This window comes from Rana temporaria, chromosome 4, assembly GCF_905171775.1.
Source record: "Rana temporaria chromosome 4, aRanTem1.1, whole genome shotgun sequence".
NCBI lineage: Eukaryota > Metazoa > Chordata > Amphibia > Anura > Ranidae > Rana > Rana temporaria.
Window position 1 is genome coordinate 36,027,308 of NC_053492.1, and position 25,592 is coordinate 36,052,899.

The 25,592-nt window shown below is 45.6% G+C and overlaps 1 protein-coding gene across 6 annotated transcripts in view; it reads left to right on the top strand.

The window, feature by feature from the left end:
• The window catches only part of LOC120936119 (DNA (cytosine-5)-methyltransferase 3A-like), a 337,730-nt gene that overhangs the window by 175,264 nt on the left and 136,874 nt on the right, over nt 1–25,592 (top strand). For 4 of the 6 annotated variants that reach the window (XM_040348239.1, XM_040348244.1, XM_040348241.1 and 1 more), the window contains exons 4-5: nt 17,893–18,241; nt 22,512–22,556. In XM_040348239.1, the coding sequence (XP_040204173.1) occupies nt 17,893–18,241; nt 22,512–22,556 (394 nt within the window). The remainder of the gene's footprint in view (nt 1–17,892; nt 18,242–22,511; nt 22,557–25,592) is intronic. The other 2 variants (XM_040348243.1, XM_040348245.1) reach the window with 1 other exon arrangement.

Here is a 25,592-nt window from a genome sequence, read left to right on the forward strand (position 1 = left end):
CTTCCTCATAGGTGCTTGGCCTCAGGTGACGTAGCTCCCTTGCATGTGCATAGGCATTACTTCATGCCAGTACTTACTCCCAGCAACTTACAGATGGCACTACCATCTTCTCCCCATATTCTTTTAGGCCTGTCATCTTATGTCTCCCTCATAGGTGCTGGGCCTCAGATGACATAACTCCCTTGCCTATGCATGGTGGTTACTTCATACAAGTGCATACTCCCAGCATCTTACAGATGACACTTCCATCTTTTCCCCATCTTCTTCTGGATCCGCCATCTTCTGTCTCCCTCATAGGTGCTGGGCCTCAGATGATATAACTCCCTTGCCATCTGCATGGTGGTTACTTCATACAAGTACCTACTCCTCAGAATCTGGTGCAGCTGTGCATGGTAGCCAATCAGCTTCTAACCTAGGCTTGTTCATTTAAGCTTCGACGATAAGTCCCCCGTTCACACCGGAGCGACTTAAAGTCGCTCGAAATACCTGTTGCTATGCGGAAGTCCATAATCTGCCTCTTCCGTAACCGCGGTCTGTCTTCTTTTGCATCTTCTTCTAGTGAATGGGGCATGCTGCTTTCTGGGAACTGTGTGTAAACCCAGAGAGCAGCCGCCCATTCACAAGTCGGGGCGAGACTCGTGCATGCGCACTAGGAAACGGGCAGTGAAGCCGTACGGCTTCACTGCCTGTTTCCCTTAGTGTGAATGGCGGCGCGGAACCTGCACCGATCGAGGGATCGGCACCGGGGGGCCATCAGCGCAGGCGAGTAGGACAGGTAAGTGTCCTTATTAAAAGTCAGCAGCTACACTGTTAGTAGCTGCTGATTTAAAAAAAAAACAATTGTGGGTGAAATCCCACTTTAAGTCACATGAGAAGTCAGCAACGGCACTGTTCAAATTGGTGCGACGCCGACATTGTGGTGCCGCATCGATTTTGGGTGTGACAGGCACCTGAAGCTCCAACTGATTCCAAGGGAGACAGTATCAATCAGACACACTTCTCCAACATAATCATTTCCTAAAAAACGAGATCTGATGTATATAAGCAGAAAGATCCAATCAAAATGAGCATAATCTGTTCAAGGCTAACTGAGCTTATCTCTGCAGTCTTTCTTCAGAGATGCAAACCACAATATCTGATCTACCCGAGGTGGAAGATTTCTAAATCTACAAAAATTATGGAAAAATACTACTTTTTGAATAAAGTTGCTATTAGACATGTGCGCCGTCAATAAATAAATTTTGTTTCATTCCGTTCTGTTTCATATTAGACGAAAATTCGTAAATTGTGTCCGAAATTCAATTTGGATGTGTTTCGTACGAAATACGAATTTTCGTTAGATTCGTTAACTTTTCGTAACAATTACGAACATTCGTTATGATGAATTTAAAAAGCAAAAAATACCTTTCTCAATATGGCAGTCGTCGACTCATTATGCTCATTATGAGGGGCTCCCACCATCCCTGTGCTGTACTGACTTCCTCCTGGGGCTGTAACCCTGCTGTGCTCATTATGAGGGGCTCCCATCATCCCTGTGCTGTGCTCATTATGAGGGGCTCCCATCATCCCTGTGCTGTGCTCATTATGAGGGGCTCCCATCATCCCTGTGCTGTGCTCATTATGAGGGGCTCCCACCATCCCTGTGCTGTGCTCATTATGAGGGGCTCCCACCATCCCTGTGCTGTGCTCATTATGAGGGGCTCCCATCATCCCTGTGCTGTGCTCATTATGAGGGGCTCCCATCATCCCTGTGCTGTGCTCATTATGAGGGGCTCCCACCATCCCTGTGCTGTGCTCATTATGAGGGGCTCCCACCATCCCTGTGCTGTGCTCATTATGAGGGGCTCCCACCATCCCTGTGCTGTGCTCATTATGAGGGGCTCCCATCATCCCTGTGCTGTGCTTATTATGAGGGGCTCCCACCATCCCTGTGCTGTGCTCATTATGAGGGTCTCCCACCATCCCTGTGCTGTGCTCATTATGAGGGGCTCCCACCATCCCTGTGCTGTGCTCATTATGAGGGGCTCCAACCATCCCTGTGCTGTGCTCATTATGAGGGGCTCCCATCATCCCTGTGCAGTGCTGACTTCCTGGGTTAAAAACTTCATCATAACGAATAATCGTAATTATTATGACAATAATAAAATGATATTAACGAACTTTCTTATTTTGTCCAATTCTGATTCTCCCATCGACTACTAGTACCAGTCTTTGTAGTCTCCCACTCCCGAAACGAAATTTGTCAACGAAATTTTGTATAAAATTCGTAAGAATAGAAATTGGTATTTCGGATGCTTCCGAATGTAAGAATTTTCGATTCGTATGAAACAAATTGCACATGTCTATTTGCTATACAACCTAACATGTATTAACTAATGTTACCTAAAAAGAGATTACTGCCGACACTCTTCATCCAGGAGTTGTACCTGGGGAGGGCGGGGGTTAATAGCGGGAGGCAGATAATTGCAGTAGTCGGGATATGCTGTGAAGTGACATCATCTTTTCATGAGGTGAGTCTGTCATCATAAAGCAATCCTTCTAGTAACATGTAAAATAAATCATTGTAAGTTATTATTACAGGTGTCACACTCCGGGAGGATTGCTTCCAATCTTCTAATCCCTCCACCAGCCGAGGGCCAAAGTCCCACCCCGAGTTACTGAATAAAGTGTACACTGGGCTGAGGCCCGGGGGCCCGCCAGCCTTACGGGCACTGCTATATAAATATCATTTATCTAAGAGCTTGAGCTTGTTCAGCCTGTCCTAACAGGAGGTTATCCACAACCATACCGCTGGCAGAGACTCTGTTTCACTGCCTTAAAGTTCATATGTGTAATGGTTGCTATGGGTAACTTTATTACTAAGGGTATCATATGGTTACTTAGGATAGCAACTGGTTGCTATGGGAACACACAACTGTTCTGAGTAGAATATAGTTGCTCCAGGATGCATCTGGTTGCTATGTGAATACATAGTTGCTCTGGGTTGCATCTAGTTGCTATGGGAAGACATGATTGTTCTGGGTAGAATGTGGTTGCTCTGGGATACATCTGGTTGCTATGTGAATACATGGTTGCTCTGGGTTGCATCTAGTTGCTATGGGAAGACATGATTGCTCTGGGTAGAATGTAGTTGATCTGGGTTGCATATGGTTACTGTGGGAACACAGAGATGCTCTGGTTAAAATGTGTTGCATCTGGTTGCCATTGGATAGGTAGAATGTGGTTGCTCTGGGATACATCTGGTTGCTATGGGAAGACCTGATTGATCTGGTCAGAATATGGTTGCTCTCTCTAGCATCTGGCTGCTATGGAAACACAGTTTCTTTGGGTAGAATATGGTTGCTCTAGAACACCTGGTTGCATCTGGTTATTGTAGGAACACATAATTGCTCTGGTTAGAATGTGGTTGCTCTGGGTAGCATCTGGTTGCTCTGGGAAGACAAGATTGCTCTGGGATGCATCTGGTTGCTATGGGAAGACAAGATTGCTCTGGGATGCATCTGGTTGCTATGGGAAGACAAGATTGCTATGGGAACACATGATTTCTCTTGTTAGAATGCGGTTGCTCTGCATATCAACTGGTTGCTATGGGAACACACATGAGTAGAATGTGGTTGCTTTAGCTCGCATCTGGTTGCTATGAGAACACAGTTGTCTTGAGAAGCATCTGGTTGCTATGGAAACACATGACTGCTCTGGGTAAAATGTGGTTGATCTGGGTAGCATCTGGTTGCTATGGTAACACTGCAGTGGAATCATACGATTGTTCTGGGTAGAATGTAGGTACGTTTGGTTGCTGTGGGGATACTATTGCCCAGGGTAAAATGTGGTTGCTCTGGGCAGCATCTGGTTTCTAGGGGGTGACATTTAGTTGCCATAGGGAACTATCCATTGCTATGAATTATAGGTATTTTTTAATTGTTAGGAGTTGCTATGAGTAGCATAAGTTTAGCATAAGTTTGATATGTATAAATTGAGATTTTCCTAGCCTGTGAAGGAAAATATTAGTTATATGAAGACAGGAGGCGAGTATCTTATGCATATCTCTCTTTACTAAAGCTCATAGCAGAAATACATAAAAAACTTTATGGTAATCTAAAAATAAAACATTCAAAGGACTACCAATCCCAGCAGTCCCTGGGCCAACGTAGCCCCTCCCAGGCCTCAGCCTATATATGGGACTGTCTGAGGTAACCACATCCTCTTTCTTTGTGTAAATCCTTGCAATCAGGAAACGTAAGTCCGATCCTCTCTCCTTGTGAAGGTCAGGGACTTCCTTACTGGAACACGCTATCCGCATCTGAAGGGAGCGGAAGGGGATGACCAACTGGACCGTTTCATCCGAACTGACTTCATCCCAACGGGGATCAAGGGAAAACCGGATCCTCTGGGCCGACCGGGCCGTCGCCTTCAGGCAAAACATACCAACTGCAATCCAACAGGGATTGTGAGCAACTTAGGCCATCCGCATTCCAGGATGAGGACCGTAATGTTCAATAACCTGCAAGGAGAAGAGAATAATCGTAATAGGGATGGGAAGGGAGGGAAGATACTCGCCTCCTGTCTTCATATAACTAATATTTTCCTTCACAGGCTAGGAAAATCTCAATTTATATATCAGACAGGAGGCTTCGTATCTTATGCAAGTTCAAAGCAAACAATAGAGTTAACAATGTATACAATGCAGATAAACCTCATAAAATTGACATGGACACATGGGCCTCCGGTCTGAAATAAAAATTACGAAAGGTGGACTCTGAGGACCAATCAGCTGCTCTAAGTAGGTCAGAAAGCGAGCCTCCGGAGGAGACGATCTTCGTAGCCATAGCGCCCCTAGTAGAATGAGCCCCAAACAGGGAGATGTCTATGCCCGCCATCTCCATGGTGGAACGTACCCACCGTGCCAAGGTAGCGGAAGAGACTGGATGATGGGGTTTTACGTATGAGACTAGGAGCTGGGAAAGATTCGGTGGTCGAAGAACAGACGTGTGTGTCTCATAAGATTGTAGACAGCGCACTACGCAAAGTCGCGGATGAGTGGGAAAAAAGGGATAGAAGACAGATTGAATACCTGTCTTTGTCCTACGGACCACCGAAAATCTGACCCCTTGAGGCGAAAATTGGCGCCTGGAAATGTCTAACGCTCTCACGTCCGAGACGCGCTTGACCGAGACCAAGCAGAGTAGCACTGTGAGTTTGAATGACAGTAATCTTAGGGATAATCCATCATTGTCTTCCCATGAAGCAAACATGTCAAGTAGCTTGGAGACGTCCCAAGTTGCCTGATACCTAGGTCTAGGGGGGCGTTGGAATTTAATACCCCGCAGAAGTCTACAGACCAAAGGGTGTTTGCCCACAGCTAAAGAGTTAACTGGACAGTGGTATGCTGATATAGCAGAGCGGTATATGTTGATGGAGCTGTAAGATTTGCCGGCATCAAAAGATTCTGCCAAATAATTCACCACTACAGATACAGGGGCGTGTATGGGATCAACCTGTTGTTGATCACACCAACGAACCCAGAGTCGCCAAGCATACCGGTAGGTTGATCTAGTCCCGGGGGCCCAGGCCACGTCGAGGAGATCCCTAGCTGACCCTGAAAGGTCGATATCCGCTTCGGAGATCCTGAAATCAGCCATGCTAGGAGGTGGAGGTTGCCCTCCACTACTAGTGGATGGGGTTCCCCGGATGGGTTGGTCAGCAGTAGTGGGAACAGGGGAAGCAGTCTGGGGTAATCCACGACCATCCCCAAGAGGAGAGGGAACCAGGGTTGTGTCGGCCACCAGGGTGTGATCAGCACAATAGTTGCCTGTTGATTCGAGGCGTGGAGGAGAACTCTGGGTATCATCTGGAATGGGGGGAACGCGTAATGAGTTCCCTCTGGCCAAATGTGACGAAAAGCGTCCACCGCGGATGCTTCTGGGTCGGGCCTCCAGCTGAAGAACTGGGGCAGCTGGTGGTTGAGGCGAGAGGCGAACAAATCCATGTTCAACGGGCCCCAAAGACGCTCCAATAGGTGGAACACAGAGCGATCCAGTCGCCAATCGCTGGAATCGACAAGGTGGCGAGAGTACCAGTCGGCTACCGTGTTGGAGACTCCAGGAATATATTCCGCGATAGGGACAATGTTGCGGGCCAAGCAGAAGTGCCAGAACACCTTCGCCAGTTCTGCAAGGGTCCTGGACCTGGTGCCTGCTAAGCGGTTGACGTATTGAACCGCGGCCACATTGTCCATGCGGAATAGCACACAGCAATCGGAAGCCTGTGGGATGAAGCTCTTGACGGCGAAGAATGCCGCCAGCAGTTCCAAGGCATTGATGTGCAATTCAGATTCGGAGGCAGACCAAGTCCCCCCTGTGGAATCTGCCCCGCATCGGGCGCCCCAGCCGTGGCGACTGGCGTCCGACTCTATGATGATGTCGGGACCTGAATTGAATATGGTCTTGCCGTTCCACTCGATTGCGTGGCGAAGCCACCATTGTAATTCTTCTATTGCTTCCGAACAGAGAGGGATCTCGTCCGCATATCTGAGGCCCTGGCGAAGATGCAAAATCTTGAGCCTCTGAAGGGCTCTGTAATGAAGTGGGGCCGGGAAGATGGCCTGTATGGATGAAGCTAAGAGCCCCACCAAGCGGGCCAGAACCCTTAAGGATAAGGAGCCTTTGCGAAGCACTGCCCTGATTTCCTTGCGAATTAGGGCTAATTTTGTTTTTGGGAGACGGAGGACAGCTTGTTTGGTGTCCACTAGGAAACCCAAGAATTCCAACACCTGGGCCGGATTTAGGACCGATTTTTCCTGGTTGATTAAGAAACCCAGTGTTTGTAGCAGGGAGACCGTCCATGCCATGTGAAGGGAAACTAGGGCCCTTGAGTGGGCCATGATTAGGATATCGTCCAGATAAATAATTAGACGTACCCCTCATCGCTGCTTCGTAGCGATGCCACCACTGGTTTCATCAACTTTGTGAAACACCATGGTGCCGACGATAGCCCGAATGGGAGGCAGGTGAACTGCCATATCTGGTCTTTCCAGCGGAACCGGAGTAGGTGTTGTGACTCCGTGTGAATAGGGACGGTGAGATAGGCGTCCTTCAAATCTATTTTCCCTAACCAATCTCCCGGTTGTAGGAGGTCTCGGAGGCAGTGAATGCCCTCCATCTTGAAATGTCTGTAGCAGACATGTTGGTTCAGATCTCTTAGGTTTATTACGGGCCGGAACCCGCCCCCTTTCTTCTTGACAAGGAAAAGGTTGCTTGTGAAGCCCGGGGAAAAATCCTCTACTTTTAAAATCGCCTGTTTGGACCAGAGGTCCTGTATTTCGTTCTCGATGAGAGTAACGTTCTGGCGTGTGAACTTGATAGGATGAGGGACCACATTTAATGTCGGTGCCGACAGAAGTTCTATTTGAAAACCCCCTACCGTCTGCAATATCCATGGGTCTGCCGTAATCGCAGACCAGGCGTGGATAAAATACCTCAGGCGTCCCCCCACTGGAATGTGTGGTTGTGGAGTGTAAGGTATACTCACCGAATGGAGGTCGGGATCGGGTGTATCCACGTCCGCCGCGTCCGCGCCATGGTCTGCCCCGGGGTGGAAAGAACGGTGCTGGTTGCGCCACTGGAACGGGGTAGGTGGAAGGAGCCTGCTGATAATAGTATTGGGGGTTTGGTCTGTTTTGTGGCCTATAGGTGGACCCACGGCCGGCAGATCGGCCTCTACTTCTGCCGGCCCTGTTGAAAACTCTCACGGCCCCTGACTTTCTCAGTGATGTTTGGGCTTTATCAAGTCCTGAAAACAATCCCACAAACTTATTGATGTCTTTGAGGAGGTTATCCCCAAAGAGCATAGCGACTGCCGCCGGACCGGGTTCGGTCTCGGCCAGGTGAGAAAGTTGGGGGTCTAGCCGCATTAAGATGGAGCGGCGTCTCTCCACCGAGCAGGAGGTGTTAGCCGTGCCTACTAGGCAAATAGCCCTCTGAGCCCAGCCGCGTAGTTGCATTAAATCTACCGGTTGACCCGAAGCGGCCGCTTGTTCTGATAAATTCAGAATTTTGGTTAGGGGTCCCATTAGATCTAAGATGCGTTCCTGGATAGATTTAAAAGAACGCTCAATCCCTTTTTTGGGGAGTTTCCCCGATTTTGCCAGATATTTGGCCAGCATGGGGTCCACCTCAGGTGTGGTTACCACCTTGTTGGGGATAGAGGGTCTAGGGCACTCGGCCCGAAGTTTGTTGCGGGCGTGTCTGTCCAGGGATTTCCTGGCCCAGAGTTCCACGTACTGAGATACGTGAGGTAAGGGGGACCAATCGCCGGATCGCGGGTGAGCGATGGCATCTGGGTGAAAAAATGGTTCCCCCAAGGCATCTAAAATGCTTTCTCCCTGTGCATCAGGGTTGGCATTGGAGTGAAATGCCGTATCCTCAGCATCCTGTCTATCATCGTCAGACCCATAGTCGTCAGACTCGCTTTTCCCTGAAGCACCTGGTGAGTCCTCGTCCGAGGAATCAACATAGGAGTCAGGTTTGGTCCTTCTAGAGGACCGATGCCTCTTAATGTTTAACTCCCTGAGGCCCAGGGGTCGGTCAGAGTCTGGTGGATGCTGAGGTTGGCAGGCCGGGGAGGGAACTGCCTGAAACAAATTATTCTCTTCCCCTGTCGGGGAGTCAGGTGCTGCTAGAATGTGTTTCTGTTTAAAAGACTTTGCCTTTCTTATGTGACGGTTCGCCATTTTGAGGCGGATTAATCGTAGCAGGCTTTGAGGGATGTGTACCAGTGGACGGGATGGCCGAGGCCAGAGCCGTCTGGACAGAGATGTTAATCAGATCTTGGATCTGAGCCGCCGTCATGAACTGAGTGGTATCCAGGGTAAAAACCTCCCCTGCAAGGGGGGCAGTATAATTATCCTCAGACATGATTGTAAAAACTGCAGGCGTTTTAAAATCACTGGCCCCTCTTTAAATCAGTGTATATATTTCTTTAAATCAATTAGTCACTAGTTTAGACTGTAATGTATCAGTGAAAGTCTTGTGCAAAGTTCTATCCTTACAGCTATGTAAGCATAGAAAGAAAAGTCTGGTTGGTTGTAAGGATTGTGGATAACAAGTATCCACAAATGCAAGCTAATAAGGGGGGGGAACGGGAGTAGCGCAGCAGGCTTCCTCACCTCTGTACCGCTCGTCTTGCACTGGCAGCGGTGTGAGGGAGAAAGCCTGCGTTACTTTCGCGCTCTGGGGCGAAGTCTCGCGAGACTACGCTTACCAGAGCGCTGATTGGATGGTTGCCGCCGAGTCCCGCCCCTCCTCAGTGAGAGGACGTGAGGAGAAGGGAAGAAGATGGCGCTGCCTATCAAGCTGCGAGCGCTGACAGGCAAGCGGTGGAGGGACGGGCGGGGGGAAACAACTCCATGTAGTGTTCGAGTGAGGGGACAGCGTCCGCACCTCACGATCAGCGAGTGCAGATGGAGCACAAGGGAGAAATAGGGCAAATAACCCGGAAAACGGCAGAAAAGAGGGGAATTACATTGCTAATACAATAGTAAAAATGACAGTGAATAAAGCATGCAGACACAGCATACATATAGTGAAATGAATAAACAGCTGTGGAAAACGGGAAAAACGCAGGGGGGGGGGGGTACCCCACTGCCACTCAAAACAGCTGTCTGTCAATATCAATCAATACTTATCTGAATCCTGCGATGAGCAGAAAGAAAGAGGATGTGGTTACCTCAGACAGTCCCATATATAGGCTGAGGCCTGGGAGGGGCTACGTTGGCCCAGGGACTGCTGGGATTGGTAGTCCTTTGAATGTTTTATTTTTAGATTACCATAAAGTTTTTTATGTATTTCTGCTATGAGCTTTAGTAAAGAGAGATATGCATAAGATACGAAGCCTCCTGTCTGATATATAACATCTGATTGCCAGGGGGTGCTTTTAGTTAGTATGGGTCTTAGTATGGGAACTTGATTGCTCTGAATAGAATGTGGTTTCCTTTGGTAGCATTTGGTTGCTAGGGGTGACATTCATTTGCTGCTGGGAATAATCCATTGCTATGCTTGTTATAGGTAATATTTAATTGTTAGGTGGAAGTTGGAACATGTACTTACTACAGATAGCATCAGTTTGATATGTATAACATCCAGTCACTGTGGGTAGTTTTTAATTACTGTAACATGGTTGGTTGATAGGGGTAACATTAGGTATCAAATGATTGGTGTGGTATTGTTTCTGTTATTGTTACTATGGGTAACACGATTCTTTAAGCAAACTTCTGTTGCCATAGGTAAATCTGAAATTGCTGTGATTGATATTTGTTTTTGGTAGCATTCTATTATTTGGCTGCTATGGATAACATGTTATTGCTATATTATTATTATTATTATTATTATTATTATTATAGAGGATTTATATAGCGCCAACAGTTTGCGCATCGCTTTACAATGTTAGGGCAAACAAATTCAATACAGAAAAAATCAGGGGGCCCTCCTCATTCGAGCCTATAGGTAAGTTATGATTGGTATAGGTTGCATTGGGTTGTTATATAATATGATACTTTGATTCAAATCCTGTTACTACGGGTAAGATCTGTGATTGCTTTTGGTAGCTATGGGTAACTTTCAATTACTATGGCAAACGCTTGAACAATACCCATCCTTATGATCATATTAATTACATAGGTAGTAGGTCCTTTATCACCAGTTAGCAGGGCCGTCTTTAAGGCAGGGCAAAAGGGACAGCTGCCCTGGGCCCTGTCATTGTTGTAGGGCCCAAAGCAGCTGCCTCATACTTGCCAACTGTCCCAGTTTAAATTCCATTGTCCCTTGAAGTTTTAGTCCTGTGCTATGTCACGATATCTCAGTGTGAAGTGCTGCTACTAATGCCACCCAGCTATGCCCTATTGTTGTGTACATATGACTCACCTGCAGAACCTGTGTTTACATGTAAATAATCGTCATTCATATGTAAATAACGGGAGCATTCATATGTAAATATCGGAGGCCGACGGCATTCATATGCAGGGGTCGACAAAATCCGGGCGCCAGGTCGCAATTGCGACAAGAAATTGTGACCTGGCGGCCGGTAATTGAGGCCCGCAAAGTTGGTAATCAAGGCCGCGGCTTTGCGGCCTTGTGAAGTCCCAAGCTCTTCCTTCTGTGATCTGGCGCCATCTGGTGGTGGCCGTTGGCATTACAAGTTAAACAGCCGTTCTAATGTGTAATCTTTCACTGCCATCTCCTTCCCTCTAATTAGAACCCCCAAACATTATATATATTTTTCATTCTAACATAAATAAAATGCCGATCGTTGCAATACTTTCTGTCACGCTGTATTTGCGCAGCGGTCTTACAAGCACACTTTTTTTGGGAAAAAAAATACACTTTTTTTTAATTAAAAAAGAAGACAACAGTAAAGTTATCCCAATTTTTGTTTTATATTGTGAAAGATAATGTTACGCCGAGTAAATTGATACCCAACATGTCACGCTTCAAAATTGCGTCCGCTCGTGGAATGCCGACAAACTTTTACCCTTTAAAATCTCCATAGGCGACGTTTAACAAAAACTACAGGTTGCATGTTTTGAGTTACAGAGGAGGTATAGAGCTAGAATTATTGCTCTCGCTCTAACGATCGCAGCGATACCTCACGTGTGGTTTGAATACCGTTTACATATGCGGGAGCTACTCATGTATGTGTTCGCTTCTGCGCGCGAGCTTGTCGGGACGGGTTGCGTTTTCTGGCTCCTAACTTTTTTAGCTGGCTCCTAGCAAATTTGTCAAACCCTGTTCATATGTATATCATGTATATCATGCCCCTCTGCAGTGAAGAGATGATGTGCTGTAACCTCTAGCAACTAATCAGTTAGCTGTAATGTGTGCTGTAACCTCTAGCAACCAGTCAGTAAGTGGTAATGATATTCTGTAACCTCTGGCAACCAATCGCAATCACTGCCTGATCTGATACAGTAAACTGATTTTAAGTCTAGCTGATTTTTATGTCTCAGAGCAGGTGGAGAGAAAAATTGCATGGGGGGGCCCCAAGACTTATTTTGCCCAGGGTCCAATCAACATTAAAGACGGCCCTGCCAGTTAGGTGGCAGCTCTGTGGGTATTGGTAACATTTGGTTGCTGTGGGCTGCTATGGGTGAAAGTTGGTTGTGGGTACTATTTGCGATTGTTATTGTAACATTCAGTTTCATGGTAAACTCCTTAACAATACCCATCCTTATGATCCTATTAATTACATAGGTAGTAGGTCCTTTATTACCAGTTAGGTGGCAGCTCTGTGGGTTGCATTTCGTTGCTATGGGTAACATTTGGTTGCTGTGGGCTGCTATGAGTAAACGTTGGCTGTGGGTACTATCTGTGGTTGTTATTGTACCATTTTGCTGTCATGGATTGCTGTAGATATGATTTACACTTCTGGTTTCTATGGGTTACATCTCAGTTGCCATAGGTTAACAACTTCACATCCCGCCCATAGTCATATGACGTTCACAGATGGGATCTCCCATCCTGGGTGGACGTCATACGACGTCCCGGGCTTCCCGGTGTTCTGCCGAGATGTGTCCCCCTGGCGGATAATGCCCACCCTGGACTGCGCAGGCGCATGGCTCTAGCTCCGAAAATTGCCGAACATGAAGAGCTGTGTATGAGCTGTAGACACCTGCGCAATGAATAGGGCATTGTGACCGTCGTTGCCGCACGCTCCCGATGCTCCCTTCACTCTGCAAGGGGGGCGGGTGTATTACTATTATATTGTGTAAGGGGCGGGTGGCCCATCAACAGTGCAAAACTCGCCCTTCTTTTCATACACCTGCCCCCCTTGCTGACAATATAATAGTAATATACACGCCCCTTGCCGAGTGGAGCGTGCATCGTGAGCGTGTGACACAATATTGTGCTCATTGCGCATGCGCCCTGTCCAGGTGATTCACAGCTGTGTTGAGCTTCGGCTATTTCCGGAGGTCCGCTGCGCCTGCTCAGGACAGAGCAGGAGGTCCGTTGTGCCTGCGCAGGACGGAGCAGGCAAAATCCCCCGGGGGACAATTTTCGGCAGGACACCGGCCGTCTAGGGGGCGCACGCCCACGGCATCGCTCGGGACCCGGTGCACGTGCCTGGCGGCCGCAATGTCCGCCAGGCACCCGCGATTGCCCGCGATCATGGCAGGACCGTGGATCTGTGTGTGTAAACACAGATCCAGGTCCTGTCATAGGTGAGGAGACAGATGTGTGTTCCCAGTACAGAGGAACACAAATCGGTCTCCTCCCCTTGTGAGTCCCCTCCCCCTACAGTTAGAATCACTCCCTAGGAAAAATATTTAACCCCTTGATCGCCCCTAGTGTTAACCCCTTCCTTGCCAGTCACATTTACACAGTAATCAGAGCAGTTTTATAGCATTAATCGCTGTATAAATGTGAATGCTCCCAAAAATATGTCAAAAGTGTCCGATATGTCCACCGCAATGTCACGGTCACAATAAAAATCGCTGCCATTACTAGTAAAAAACAAAAAATGCAATAAAACTATCCCCTATTTTTTCCAAAATGCTATAACTTTTGCGTAAACCAATCAATATATGCTTATTGCAATTTTTTTTTTTTTACCAAAATATGTATAAGAATACATATCGGTCTAAACTGAGGGAAAAAAAATGGGGATATTTATTAAATCAAAAAGTAAAAAAATATTGTTTTTTTCAAAATTGTCGCTCTTCATTTGTTTATAGCGCAAAAAATAAAAACCACAGATGTGATCAAATACCACCGAAAGAAAGCTCTATTTGTGGGGAAAAAAGGAAGCCAATTTTGTTTGGGAGCCACGTTGTACGACCGCGCAATTGTCAGTTAAAGCGAAGCAGTGCCGAATCCCAAAAAGTGCTCTGGTCAGGAAGGGGGTAAATTCTTCCGGGGTTGAAGTGGTTAATAATTAACTGTTATTACCATTATTTACCTTGGAAATATTTGGTTGACTTCTTATTGACTGCTTTTGGTGAATTCTGATCCATGTATTTGTTGCCATGGGATATATCTGGTTGCTATGTAAAACATATACTGTTATTGGCAATATCTGGTGGAGATAGAGACTCACGCTTGTTGCCATAGCGATTACTTGGTTGGTCTCATACAAGTTTGATTTTTTGCTTTATTGGTTGCTATTGATTGGCTGTCTGGTTGGTTGCCATGGACAGTGTTTAATTAGTTGATATTCCTTAAATCTGGCTGCTGTTCGCATTTCAGTTTTGTTCTTGCTATGACTGGAAGACAGGACCCCGTTGATTATTTGATGCCCGGGGGAAGACGCACAATCAATCTGCTTTCATTCATTAGCTCATTCATTCATTACTGCGATATTGAGTCTGACGGCCCTGTCAGGGAATCCCTTTCACGGCCGCCATGTTGAATTGTGTCAGGGGGCCCACCTATCACTTGCAGGCTGAGTTTGGCCAGGGGCCACATGGGGGTTACCAGTCCCATCAGCACTTAACCCGGCTGCCCTGGGCCTCCTGAATAATAGATGAAACGCTTAGCCGAGGCCTGATTAATGCCAGTGGATGCTGCTGAGGGAGGGAGAGGCCTCGCTTCCTCCATGGTTGCCGGGGAAACTGGTCCCTGTTCCTTCGGTTTTCTCAGTGCGGTATAATCCGATCAGTGTACAATTTACTTCATAATTATTAATGTTATGCCTCTAAACAGCAATTTGCACATTTTCTGCCATGTACACATGTGCTCAGTGGGCAAATCAGGACACCCATGACACTTGAGGCAAAAAAGTGTGGCATAAACTCAATGGCTCAGTGCACAGATCTGTGCCACCCTGACTCTGGGGGTTAAAGGGTGTATGGCATAAACTGAATTATTCAGTGCACAAATCAAGACTTCCATGGTGTGCCACTCTGTGGGGTAAAAGGGTGTATGGCACAAACTGGAAGGCCCAGTGCCACACCAGTACTCAGTGAAGCTTCAATTTTACCTGTCCTAAAAATGCAATGTATGAACTCCATTCTCATCTGTACATTTACCTGCAGTGTGCACTTACCTTGTACATACAGACAAAAGTGCATAAACAAGCAACATGTATGTATGGTTGCAGCACGGGTTTCATACTAGCCCCGCCGTAAAAAATGTACTAAACAGGAACAAAAGTTTCTGCATAGATTGTGTAAAAATTTTCCTTTTTTCCGTTTATATTTTTTATGCATTTGTGAAAACGCATATCCTCAGATGCAAAGTTTTGGATTCTGTGTTACAGATCTGAATGCAGTGCATGCTTATGCACCCGTGTGAATGTCAATGTGAATGACATTGTAAATGTGTTTTTTTTTTGGACATTTGTGCTGTACATTACCGCACATACGATAATACACGTCATGTCACACATTAGCGTGTGTTGCATTTAAGTGATTTTAAGCAATCATCTTGTAAAACAACCCATTCTGTTTAAAATAGAAATGAAAGGCAAAACATGTTCCCCAGGTTTCTGTTCTGGGACCAACCCTGTTTAATTTGTTTATAAACGACCTGGAGGATGGGGTAAACAGTGCAATCTCTGTATTTGCAGACGACACTAAGGCCCCTTTTCACAGTGGGGTGAGAGGTGCGTCGGCGGTAAAGCGCTGCTATTTTTAGCAGCGCTTTACCGCCAATTTCGCAGCACTATTCGGCCGCTAGCGGGGGGCGGTTTTACCCCCCTCACTAGTGTCCGAGAATCGGTTAAAAACCACCCTAAGCGCCTCTTCAGAGGCGCATTACCGGCGGTATAGCCGTGGTGTCCCATTGATTTCAATGGGCAGGAGCGGTGGAGGAGCGGTATACACACCGCTCCCTTACCGCTCCAAAGATGCGGCTAGCAGGACTTTTTTTACCATCCTGCTAGCACACCACTCCAGTGTGAAAGCCCTTGGGGCTTTCACACCGGAGACACAGCAGCAGCTGTCTAGGGTCAGTTTGCAGGCGCTATTTTTAGTGCAATAGCGCCTGCAAACCGATCCAGTGTGAAAGGGGTCTAAGGCTAGCTAAGCAGGGCAATAACTTCTCCGCAGGCAGTGGAAACCTTGCGAAAAGATCTGAACAAGTTAATGGGGTGGGCAACTACATGACAAATGAGGTTCAATGTAGAAAAATGTAAAAAAATGCATTTGGGTGGCAAAAATACGAATGCAATCTATACACTGGGGGGAAAAACTCTGGGGGAATCTAGAATGGAGAAGATGATAGGCTCAGCAATGGCATGTAATGCCAAGCTGCTGCTAACAAAGCAAACAGAATATTGGCATGCATTAAAAAGGGGATTAACTCTAAAGAAAAATGATAATTCTTCCGCTCTACAAGACTCTGGTCCGGCCGCACTGAGAGTATGCTGTCCAGTTCTGGGCACCAGTCCTCAGGAAGGTAAAGTACAAAGAAGAGCAACAAAGCTAATAAAGGGTCTGGAGGATATTAGTTATGGTGAAAGGTTGCGAGCACTGAACTTGGGCCCCTTTCACACTGGGCAGGGGAGGTGCGGTGGCGGTATAGCGGTGCTAAAAATTGTAATTTTTAGCGCCGCTATACCGTCGTATTTACCGCAATATTCGGCCGCTAGCGGTGCGGTTTTAACCCCCGTTAGCGCCCAAAAAAGGGTTAATACCGCCCGCAATGCGCCTCTACAGAGGCGCATTGCTGGCGGTATTACCACGGTTTCCCATTGATTTCAATGGGAAGGAGAGGTATAGGAGCGGTAAACTTTTTTTTCCTCCCGCCAGCTCATCGCCTCAGTGTGAAAGCCCTCAGGGTTTCACATTGAGAATGCTGGGGCAGGATTATTTCAGGCGTTATTTATGCGCTATTTTTAGCGCTAAAACGTCTGAAATACGCCTCAGTGTAAAGGGGCCTTATTCTCTCTGGAGAAGAGACGCTTGAGAGGGGAAATGATTTCAATTTACAAATACTGTACTGGTGACCCCACAATAGGGATAAAACTTTTTTGCAGAAGGGAGTTTAACAAGACACGTAGTCACTCATTAAAATTAGAAGAAAAGAGGTTTAACCTTAAACTACGTAGAGGGTTATTTACTGTAAGAGCAGCAAGGATGTGGAATTCCCTTCCACAGGCGGTGGTCTCAGCGGGGGGCATCAATGGTTTCAAGAATATATTAGATAAGCACCTGAACAACCACAACATACAGGGATATACAATATAATACTGTCATATAATCACACACATAGGTTGGACTTGATGGACTTGTGTCTTTTTTCAACCTCACCTACTATGTAACTATATGTTTGTATAGATATAAACAAACACTGAGCTTCCTAGTGAATAGCTGTGCAGTGGGGTTTGTTTTAGGACAAGTCTGATCATTGGAGGAGAGCATAGCTAGAGAACTGAACACGCTGTGCTCTCCTGTTTAGTGTGGTCAGTCTTTTTTATAGGAAAGTAGAGGGAAGCAATACAAAGAGAACAGAAGACTTTCTCCATACAAGTACATGGTACAGCAGGCACATATCAGGAATATGAAGTCTTAGCTACATCTCCATCTAAGACCACCCTGTCCACAGGATGACCCCCCGTTTGGAAAAATACCATGAAATTATTTATTACAGGTACTTACTGTATATAGCGCCATCAATTTACGCAGCGTTTTACAAATCTGTATTGTAAATTCACATCAGTCCTTGGCCTCAGGGAGCTCACAATGTAAGGTATCAACTAAACTACTGTCAGGAGCTACAGCTAATGAAACTATAAAATGGTGGGACTCAAAATCTGTTAAAGGCTGTTATATACAGTGTATGGGCAAAAGTGCAGAAACTTTATATGAAAAAAAGACAAAGATGGCAAATGATCTGTTTTGGCTTTTTATAAATCAACCTTCTATGTTGACGTTAGATGACTGTCTACTATCTGTACCTACAGGTGGAAAGTGTCAATGCATCCAAAGACGTCATCTCAGTCCCTAAGTGCCACATGTCCTCAACCACCAGCCACATGGGCCTCGGGCACAACGGAGAAGTGGAGTCTGTCAACGTCCAGCTGAAGCCTGAGACACCGACTCCGGAAAGGGGGAGCCCAGAGCAAAGTCCGCACGAGAGGAAGAAGTGTGAGTACGAGCAGGAAGATCTTCTGGAAAGGGACACTGTGCTAGAGAATGGACGATGTACCCTGAGCGATGGGTTGGACCCTCAGGAAGTAGACGATGATGTGCTCATGCTGTCTGCCCCTAAGAAGAGAGGCCGCCGGAGCTTGTCAGACAACACAGAGAAAAGTAGGTGTCTATTATGTATGTGTTTCACTGTTATTGCTATAACACGTCATTTTTGTAAATTGTGCCTAGCATCACTGACCTGCTTCTGAAAGTGCTGGTTGCCTGCCTCTGGCTTAAGTACCTTCTCATTAATGGTCAGAAAAAATATATATTGTAGTACACTATACAGCCAACAGTTTGTTGACACCTGACCATCACACCTACCTATATACCTTAAAGTGGATGTAAACCCCAAAAATTATTTATTTATTTTTGATGTCACAATGTAGAGAACAAGATTTCCTATCATCTGTGCCCAGTCTTGCCACACAGAGTTAATCCAGCTCTGAGCAATCCTCTTTTTATTGTTCAGGGGAAAAAAACAGACTTCCAGATAAAAACCAAAGTCCTTGCTTGAGTGACAGGTTATTTACATATCTTGTGCACTGCTTGCAGACATACACAGCTTCTGTAAAAAGTGCTCAATTCACATCCCCCTCCCCTCTTCCCTCCAGCTCTATGTATATTCTGATGGCTGTTGCATTTTCTCATGGCACTGAACTGTGACTCACCCCATATTTTGAAAACATTTAATCAAAACACAGGGAAGGGGATGTGAATTGTGCACTTTTTTTCAGAAGCAAGGACTTTGGTTTTTATCTGGAAGTCTGTTGTATTTTACTGAACAATAAAAGATGATTGCTCAGAGCTGGATTAACTCTGTGTGGCAAGACTGGACACAGATGATAGGAAATCTCATACTCTACATTGTGACATAAAAAAAAAGAAAAGAAATGGACAGCCCTCAAGATGACTGAGTTCAGGAGACTCCAGTGAAGGGCACTGTAAGGCCCCTTTCATACGGTCGGACCATTCAGGTCCCACTGTCAATTTTGTCGGCGGACCTGAACGGCCGCTCCATTCTTCTCTATGGAGCGTCGGATGTCAGCGGAGACATGTCCGCTGACATCCGACCTGATCTGATTCGCAAAAATCAGACGGATGGTTATACGTCGCCATCCGTCCATGAGGGATCTGATCAGATCGGGTGAGATCTGATGAAAACGGACATGCTGTCCGTTTTCATCAGATCTCTCCATAGGAGACAGCGGCTCTGGACAATCCCCTCCTCGCTCAGTGAGCAGAGAGGGACTTGTCATCCACCCGCTCCATGGTTTAGGAATGGAATGTCCAACGAGTCTATATAGGCGTGATAGGTGTCCACAAACTTTTGATTTACATCCTTGTTGCAGGTCAGTGACTCACAAGCACTGAAATAAGAGGATCAGCACAACAGCCAGTCAATTTTCTTTTCAGTCTTCTATGGCAGCCAATCTAGTTTGATGAAACATATCCTTTGTTAGTTCATCATATGCTTCTTATAATTCAAGGGCATGTACAGGGAAAAACACCCACCCCTGCGTTCCCAACTCCACCCACCTGCAGTGACCATAATTGTTTTCACTCTTTCTGTTGTATCCATCATTTATTTAAAATTATAGAGAAAAGAGCCGGAAAAACTAATTTTAAGTGGAAAAAAAAAAATCGATATTTCCTGTGACTTCGGCTTCTGAGATCTCTGGATCTGCTGATTGTGTTGATCTTTGGTTTTCACCAGGGGGTTCCTCATGCTAATCCATATCTAAAGGCCTCTTGCACACTGCAGTTTGCTCAGTACATCGTTTTTAACTCTTAATGTGAACTCTGTGTCATTTTCTTCTACATTTTCTCAGTGGCAGGGCCTTGCACTGTGAGGCCCCGTACTCACGACCAAACATGTCTGCTGAAACTGGTCGGCAGACCAATTTCAGCAGACATGTTCCCTCGTGTGTACAGCCGCGCGGACAGGATTCCAGCAAACAATTGTCTGACAGACCGTTTCTGAGCAGACAACTGTTTCCCGGACTTGCTTTAAAACAGTGCGCTGGAAACCTGTCCGCCCGGACATGTACGGTCGTCTGTACAGACCTACCGTACATGTCCTGCCGCCCGCCATCCCTCGCATGCGTCGAATGACTTCGACGCATGCGTGGAAGCATTTTCAAGGCAGGCCGCCCACGCCGGCGCGTCATTGTCGTGGCGACACCGCGTCATCGACGCGTCGACACCGCGGACACGCCCCGCGTATTGTTTACGCGCGGTCTTCTGTTCGATGGTGTGTATAGCCATCGAACAGAAGTCCCCGGGCAGTCCCCGGCCAGACATGTCCGATGGAAACGGTCTGCAGACCGTTTTCATCGGACATGTCCTGCCGTGAGTACTCGGCCTCACAAAACATAAAGGTCAAGAAATTGTTCTTTTTCTTTGAAGGGGTTTTCATGGGAAGACGCATCATAACCTGTATGTTTGTATAGGTCCACATATGCAGGTGAGACCACAGAGTGAACGGTGGTGGAGCTCAGTCAGCATGTCCATAGAAAAAGCAGGCATGAGCATATCCTGTGCCATACTTATTTATCAATACAAAAATAAACTTATTGCTCTCTTTATATAAGAATAAGCCAAGAACATTTGATTTACACTGTGGACATTTACTGAGCATTGATTGAAATTTAAACAAGAAATATTATTATAGTTTGGATTTATTTTGAGTTTTGTATGATTGTAATATATACAGTTGTGCTCCTAAGTTTACATACCCTGGCAGAATTTATGATTTCTTGGCCATTTTTCTGAGAATATGAATGATAACACAAAAACATTTCTTTCACTCATGGTTAGTATTTGACTGAAGCCATTTATTATCAATCAACTGTGTTTACTCTTTTTAAATCATAATGACAACAAAAACTACCCAACTTACCCTGATAAGTTTACATACCCCAATACATAATACCGTATATTGCCTCCTTTGTGGTACTTGTGGATGAGGCTCTTAGTCTTCTCAGATGGTAAAGCTGCCCATTCCTCTTGGAAAAAAGCCTCCAAGTTCCTGCAAGTTCTTGGGCTGTCTTGCACGAACGGAACGTTTGCGATCTCCGAAGAGTGGCTCAATGATATTGAGGTCAGGAGACTGAGATGGCCACTCCAGAACCTTCATTTTATTCTGCTGTAGCCAACGACTGTTTGACTTGGCCATGTGTTTTGGATCATTGTCATGTTGGAATGTCTAAGTACGTCCCATGCGCAGCTTCCTGGCTGATGAATGCAAATGTTCCTCCAGTATTTTTTGATTACATACTGCATTCATCTTGCCAACTATTTTGACCAAATTTCCTATGTCTTTGTAGCTCACACATCCCCAAAGATCAGCGATCCACCTCCGTGTTTCACAGTAGGAATGGTGGACCTTTCATCATAGGCTTGTTGACTCCTCTCCAAATGTAGTGTTTATGGTAGTGGCCAAAAAGCTACATTTTGGTCTCATCACTCCAAATGACTTTGTGTCAGAAGGTTGGAGGCTCATCTCTGTGCTGTTTGGCATATTGTAAGCGGGATACTTTGTGGCATTTGCATAGTAATGGCTTTCTTGTGGCGACTCAACCATGCAGCCCATCTTTCTTCAACTGCCTCCTTATTGTGAATCTTGAAACAGCCACACCACATGTTTTCAGAGATCAAATACTAACCATAAGTGAAAGAAAAGTTGTTGTGTTATCATTCATATTCTCTGAAAAATGGGCAAGAAATCATAAATTCTGCCAGGGTATGTAAACTTATGAGCACAACTGTATCATCCACAAGTACCACAAAGGAGGCAATATACGGTATTATGTATTGGGGTATGTAAACTTATCAGGGTAAGTTGGGTAGTTTTTGTTGTCATTATGATTTAAAAAGAGTAAACACAGTTGATTGGTAATAAATGGCTTCAGTCAAATACTAACCATAAGTGAAAGAAAAGTTGTTGTGTTATCATTCATATTCTCTGAAAAATGGCCAAGAAATCATAAATTCTGCCAGGGTATGTAAACTTATGAGCACAACTGTATATCATGTTTGAAGTGTTGCACTGCACTTGAAACATATGTAATTCATGGTGTGGAGCTGCAATAGTAACATTTATTGGCACAAGTTTTTGGTGTCTAGGGGGAATTGATTGCACAGAGCTTAATTTTGATTGGCTTTGAAGCCCATTCTTGCCCACATCTTTGTCCAGCCCACCAACACATGTTTTAGCAACCTTATTAACAATACAACAGGTATTTTAGATACCAAAAACTTTTTTTTTTTTTTTAGTTTTTTTTAAATTTAGCCCAGTTGAGCCCTGCCAATCCTTGTCTAGGCAAGAGTGATGTATCCAATTCACTCCTGCAGCTTCCTTTGATAACTCTATCATATTCTGCACTAGGAGAACAGCTGGAGAGAAGAGGACAAGGCTGGATTTGCTGGACTGGTATGTATGTCAATTCTGGGAAAAAAAGCACTTAAAATACCTCTGGTGATTTCTTTTTTTTGGAGGTGCAAGGTCACTTTTTAACAACAGGCTGTGCGGCAATTTTCAAGGTGCATGCAAGCAGATACGTTAAACTTCCAGCTGGGAGCTTGGTGTGGCCTCATTTAGCCTGGGTCCACACTTGTTCAGTGTGTAATTTGCACAGAATCCCACCGCATTCCTGTGTAAATCACATGTGATGCCTGTGCGGTGTGATTTGAGCCATTTATTTTGTGTGGCTCAAAACGCACCGCATCGGCACCAACATGGGGCAGGACCCTTTGTATTGCCGCACTTGAATCAGATCACATGGGTGTTCACACCCATGAGACCTAATTCTGGCAATCACAGTGTTTTGCTAGCTGTTTTGGGTTGTCGCAATAAGCGCACCCTAATGCCTCGTACACACGACCTGTCGGGAAAATTGCCATGACAGCTTTTGGCTGGGAAAACTGCCCGTGTGTATGCTCCATGGCAGTTTTCCCGACTGGAAAACCGCCGGGAATCCTGGCAGGAAAAATGAGAACATGTTCTCTTTTTTTCCTGCCACGATTCCCGACGGTCTTTTTCCTGGCAGTTTTCCTGTGGGAAACACTGCGGTGGAGCATACACACGGCCGGGATTCCCAGCTAAAGCTCTCACCGTAGTCGGGAAAACCTTTGGTGTGTACAGGGGGGAAGTTACCGAGCAGGTTCTCGGTTTTTCCCCCTGGGATTCCCGGCGGATTTTTTTACCGCTGGGAATCCAGGTTGTGTGTACAGGGCTTATCACTAAAATCTCTACATCTACAGATATCGACGATCTAACACTAACCTACGGTATCTAACCCTGTAAAGAAGAAGTCAGTATATGTATCTTTTTTTTAAGCCAATCCGACCTGATCCTACGCTGAACTGTCAGCTGCGGTTTCGCTGTGGAGGTGGGTGCACAGAACACAGCCGACAACGTAAGTCCCATAGTAAGTCTATGGGTGACATCACTTCCAATTCATTTCACAGCTGTTGTCAGCTGTGTCCTCTGCAGAGCTTCTGCGATGGAAAAAAAGGTATGTATAGTGATTTCTTCTTTACAGGGTTAGATAGGTTAGTGTTAGATCATGGATGTCTGTAGATGTAGCGATTTTAGTGTTAGGGTGGAATTATACTTTAACATTGACACTCGCAGCAGATTGCATGAACGCCACGCAATTTCAATGCAGTGCGGGAAACTCACAGGACTCGCTGCATTTCCCTGCATCGCATCAGTGTGAACTTAGGCTTAAAGAGACCTTGTCCTGAGGTGTCCTGTCGCCTTGAGGCGATTCAGTTCACATTTGTAGCGCTATACAAGTTATTCACTCACTCACCTTGCCAACAACTTAAGGTTGAAATTTAGTCAGAAAATGAAGTCCTGGCTCCTTTTGCAGGTATAACTATGTAAAACATTAAAAATAAGAGAGAAGTTAAAATAAAAAAATAAAACCCTTAAACTAATACTTTGTTGAAGCACCTTTTGATTGTATTACAGCACTCAGTCTTTTTGGGTATAAGTCTATCAGCATGGCACATCTTTGAAAAAACACACCAGATCTGTCAGATTGTGAGGGCATCTCTTCAGATCACCCCACAGATTTTTTTATCTGATTCAGGTCTGGGCTCTGGCTGGGCCATTCCAAAACTTTAATCTTCTCCTGGTGAAGCCATTCCCTTGTTGATTTATATGTATGCTTTGGGCCGTTGTCATGCTACAAGATGAAGTTTCTCTTCATGTTCAGCTTTCTAGCAGAAGTCTGAAGGTTTTGTGCCAATATTGACTGGTATTTGGAATGGTTCAGAATTCCCTCTACCTTGACTAAGGCCCCTGTTTCAGCCGAAGAAAAACAGCTCCAAAGCATGATGGTGTCACTACCATGCTTCACGGTGGGTATGGTGTTCTTTGTGATGTGCAGTGTTGGAATTATGGGAGACTTTAGATGTGTTTTTGCTAAATTCAGCCGGGCTTGGATGTTTTTCTTTGTAAGAATCTTGCCATCTTGCCACTCTACCCTATAGCCCAGACATATGAAGAATACGGGAGATTGCTGTCACATGTACCACACAGCCAGTACTTGCCAGATATTCTTGCAGCTCCTTGTATGTTGCTGTAGGCCTCTTGGCAGCCTCCCTGACTAGTTTTCTTCTTGTCTTTTCATCAATTTTGGAGGGACGTCCAGTTCTTGGTAATGTCACTGTTGTGCCATATTTTCTCCACTTGATGATGACTGTCTTCTGTGTTCCATGGTATCTCTAATGCCTTGGAAATTCTTTTGTACCCTTCTCCTGACTGATAACTTTTAACAATGAGATCCTTCTGATGCTTTGTAGGATGCGACTAAGAGAATGTCAGGAAAGACCTACCAGAACAGCTGAACTTTATTTGGGGGTTAATCAGAGGAACTTTAAATGATGGCAGGTGTGTACTGACTCCTATTTGAAGAGGAAGTAAACCCCCTCCTAAAAAAAAGAAAAAAAAAAACCAAGACAAAGGCATAATGAGCTAGTATGCATACTAGCTCATTCTGAATTACTTACCTGAGAATGAAGCCCACGCAGCAGTCTACGGACACCTCATCAGTCTCTGCCATGATACCCGGAGTGACTTCCGGGTATCACTGCTCTGGTGCTGTGACTGGCCGGAGCAGCGATGACGGCCATGATCGCCGTTTTCTATCGTTTTTTTAACCATCAGATAATTTTAAAACAGGTTCTAAGATTTTTCACCGATGGGAAAAAAAACTGATGGGGCCCACACACGATCGGTTCGTCTGATGAAGACGGTTTTCATCAGACGAACCGATCATGTGTACGCGGCATTAATCTAGGCTTTACCTGTAGGTCAAAGTGGTCTGTAAGGGTTTACAACCACTTTAACATGAGTTTGAATTGCTTAATTCTACAGCTACATCCCCAGTTATAAGAGGGTGTGCATTTTTTTTTACCCCCCCCCAAAAGATTTCAGTTTGTTTTTCAATTGAGTTGT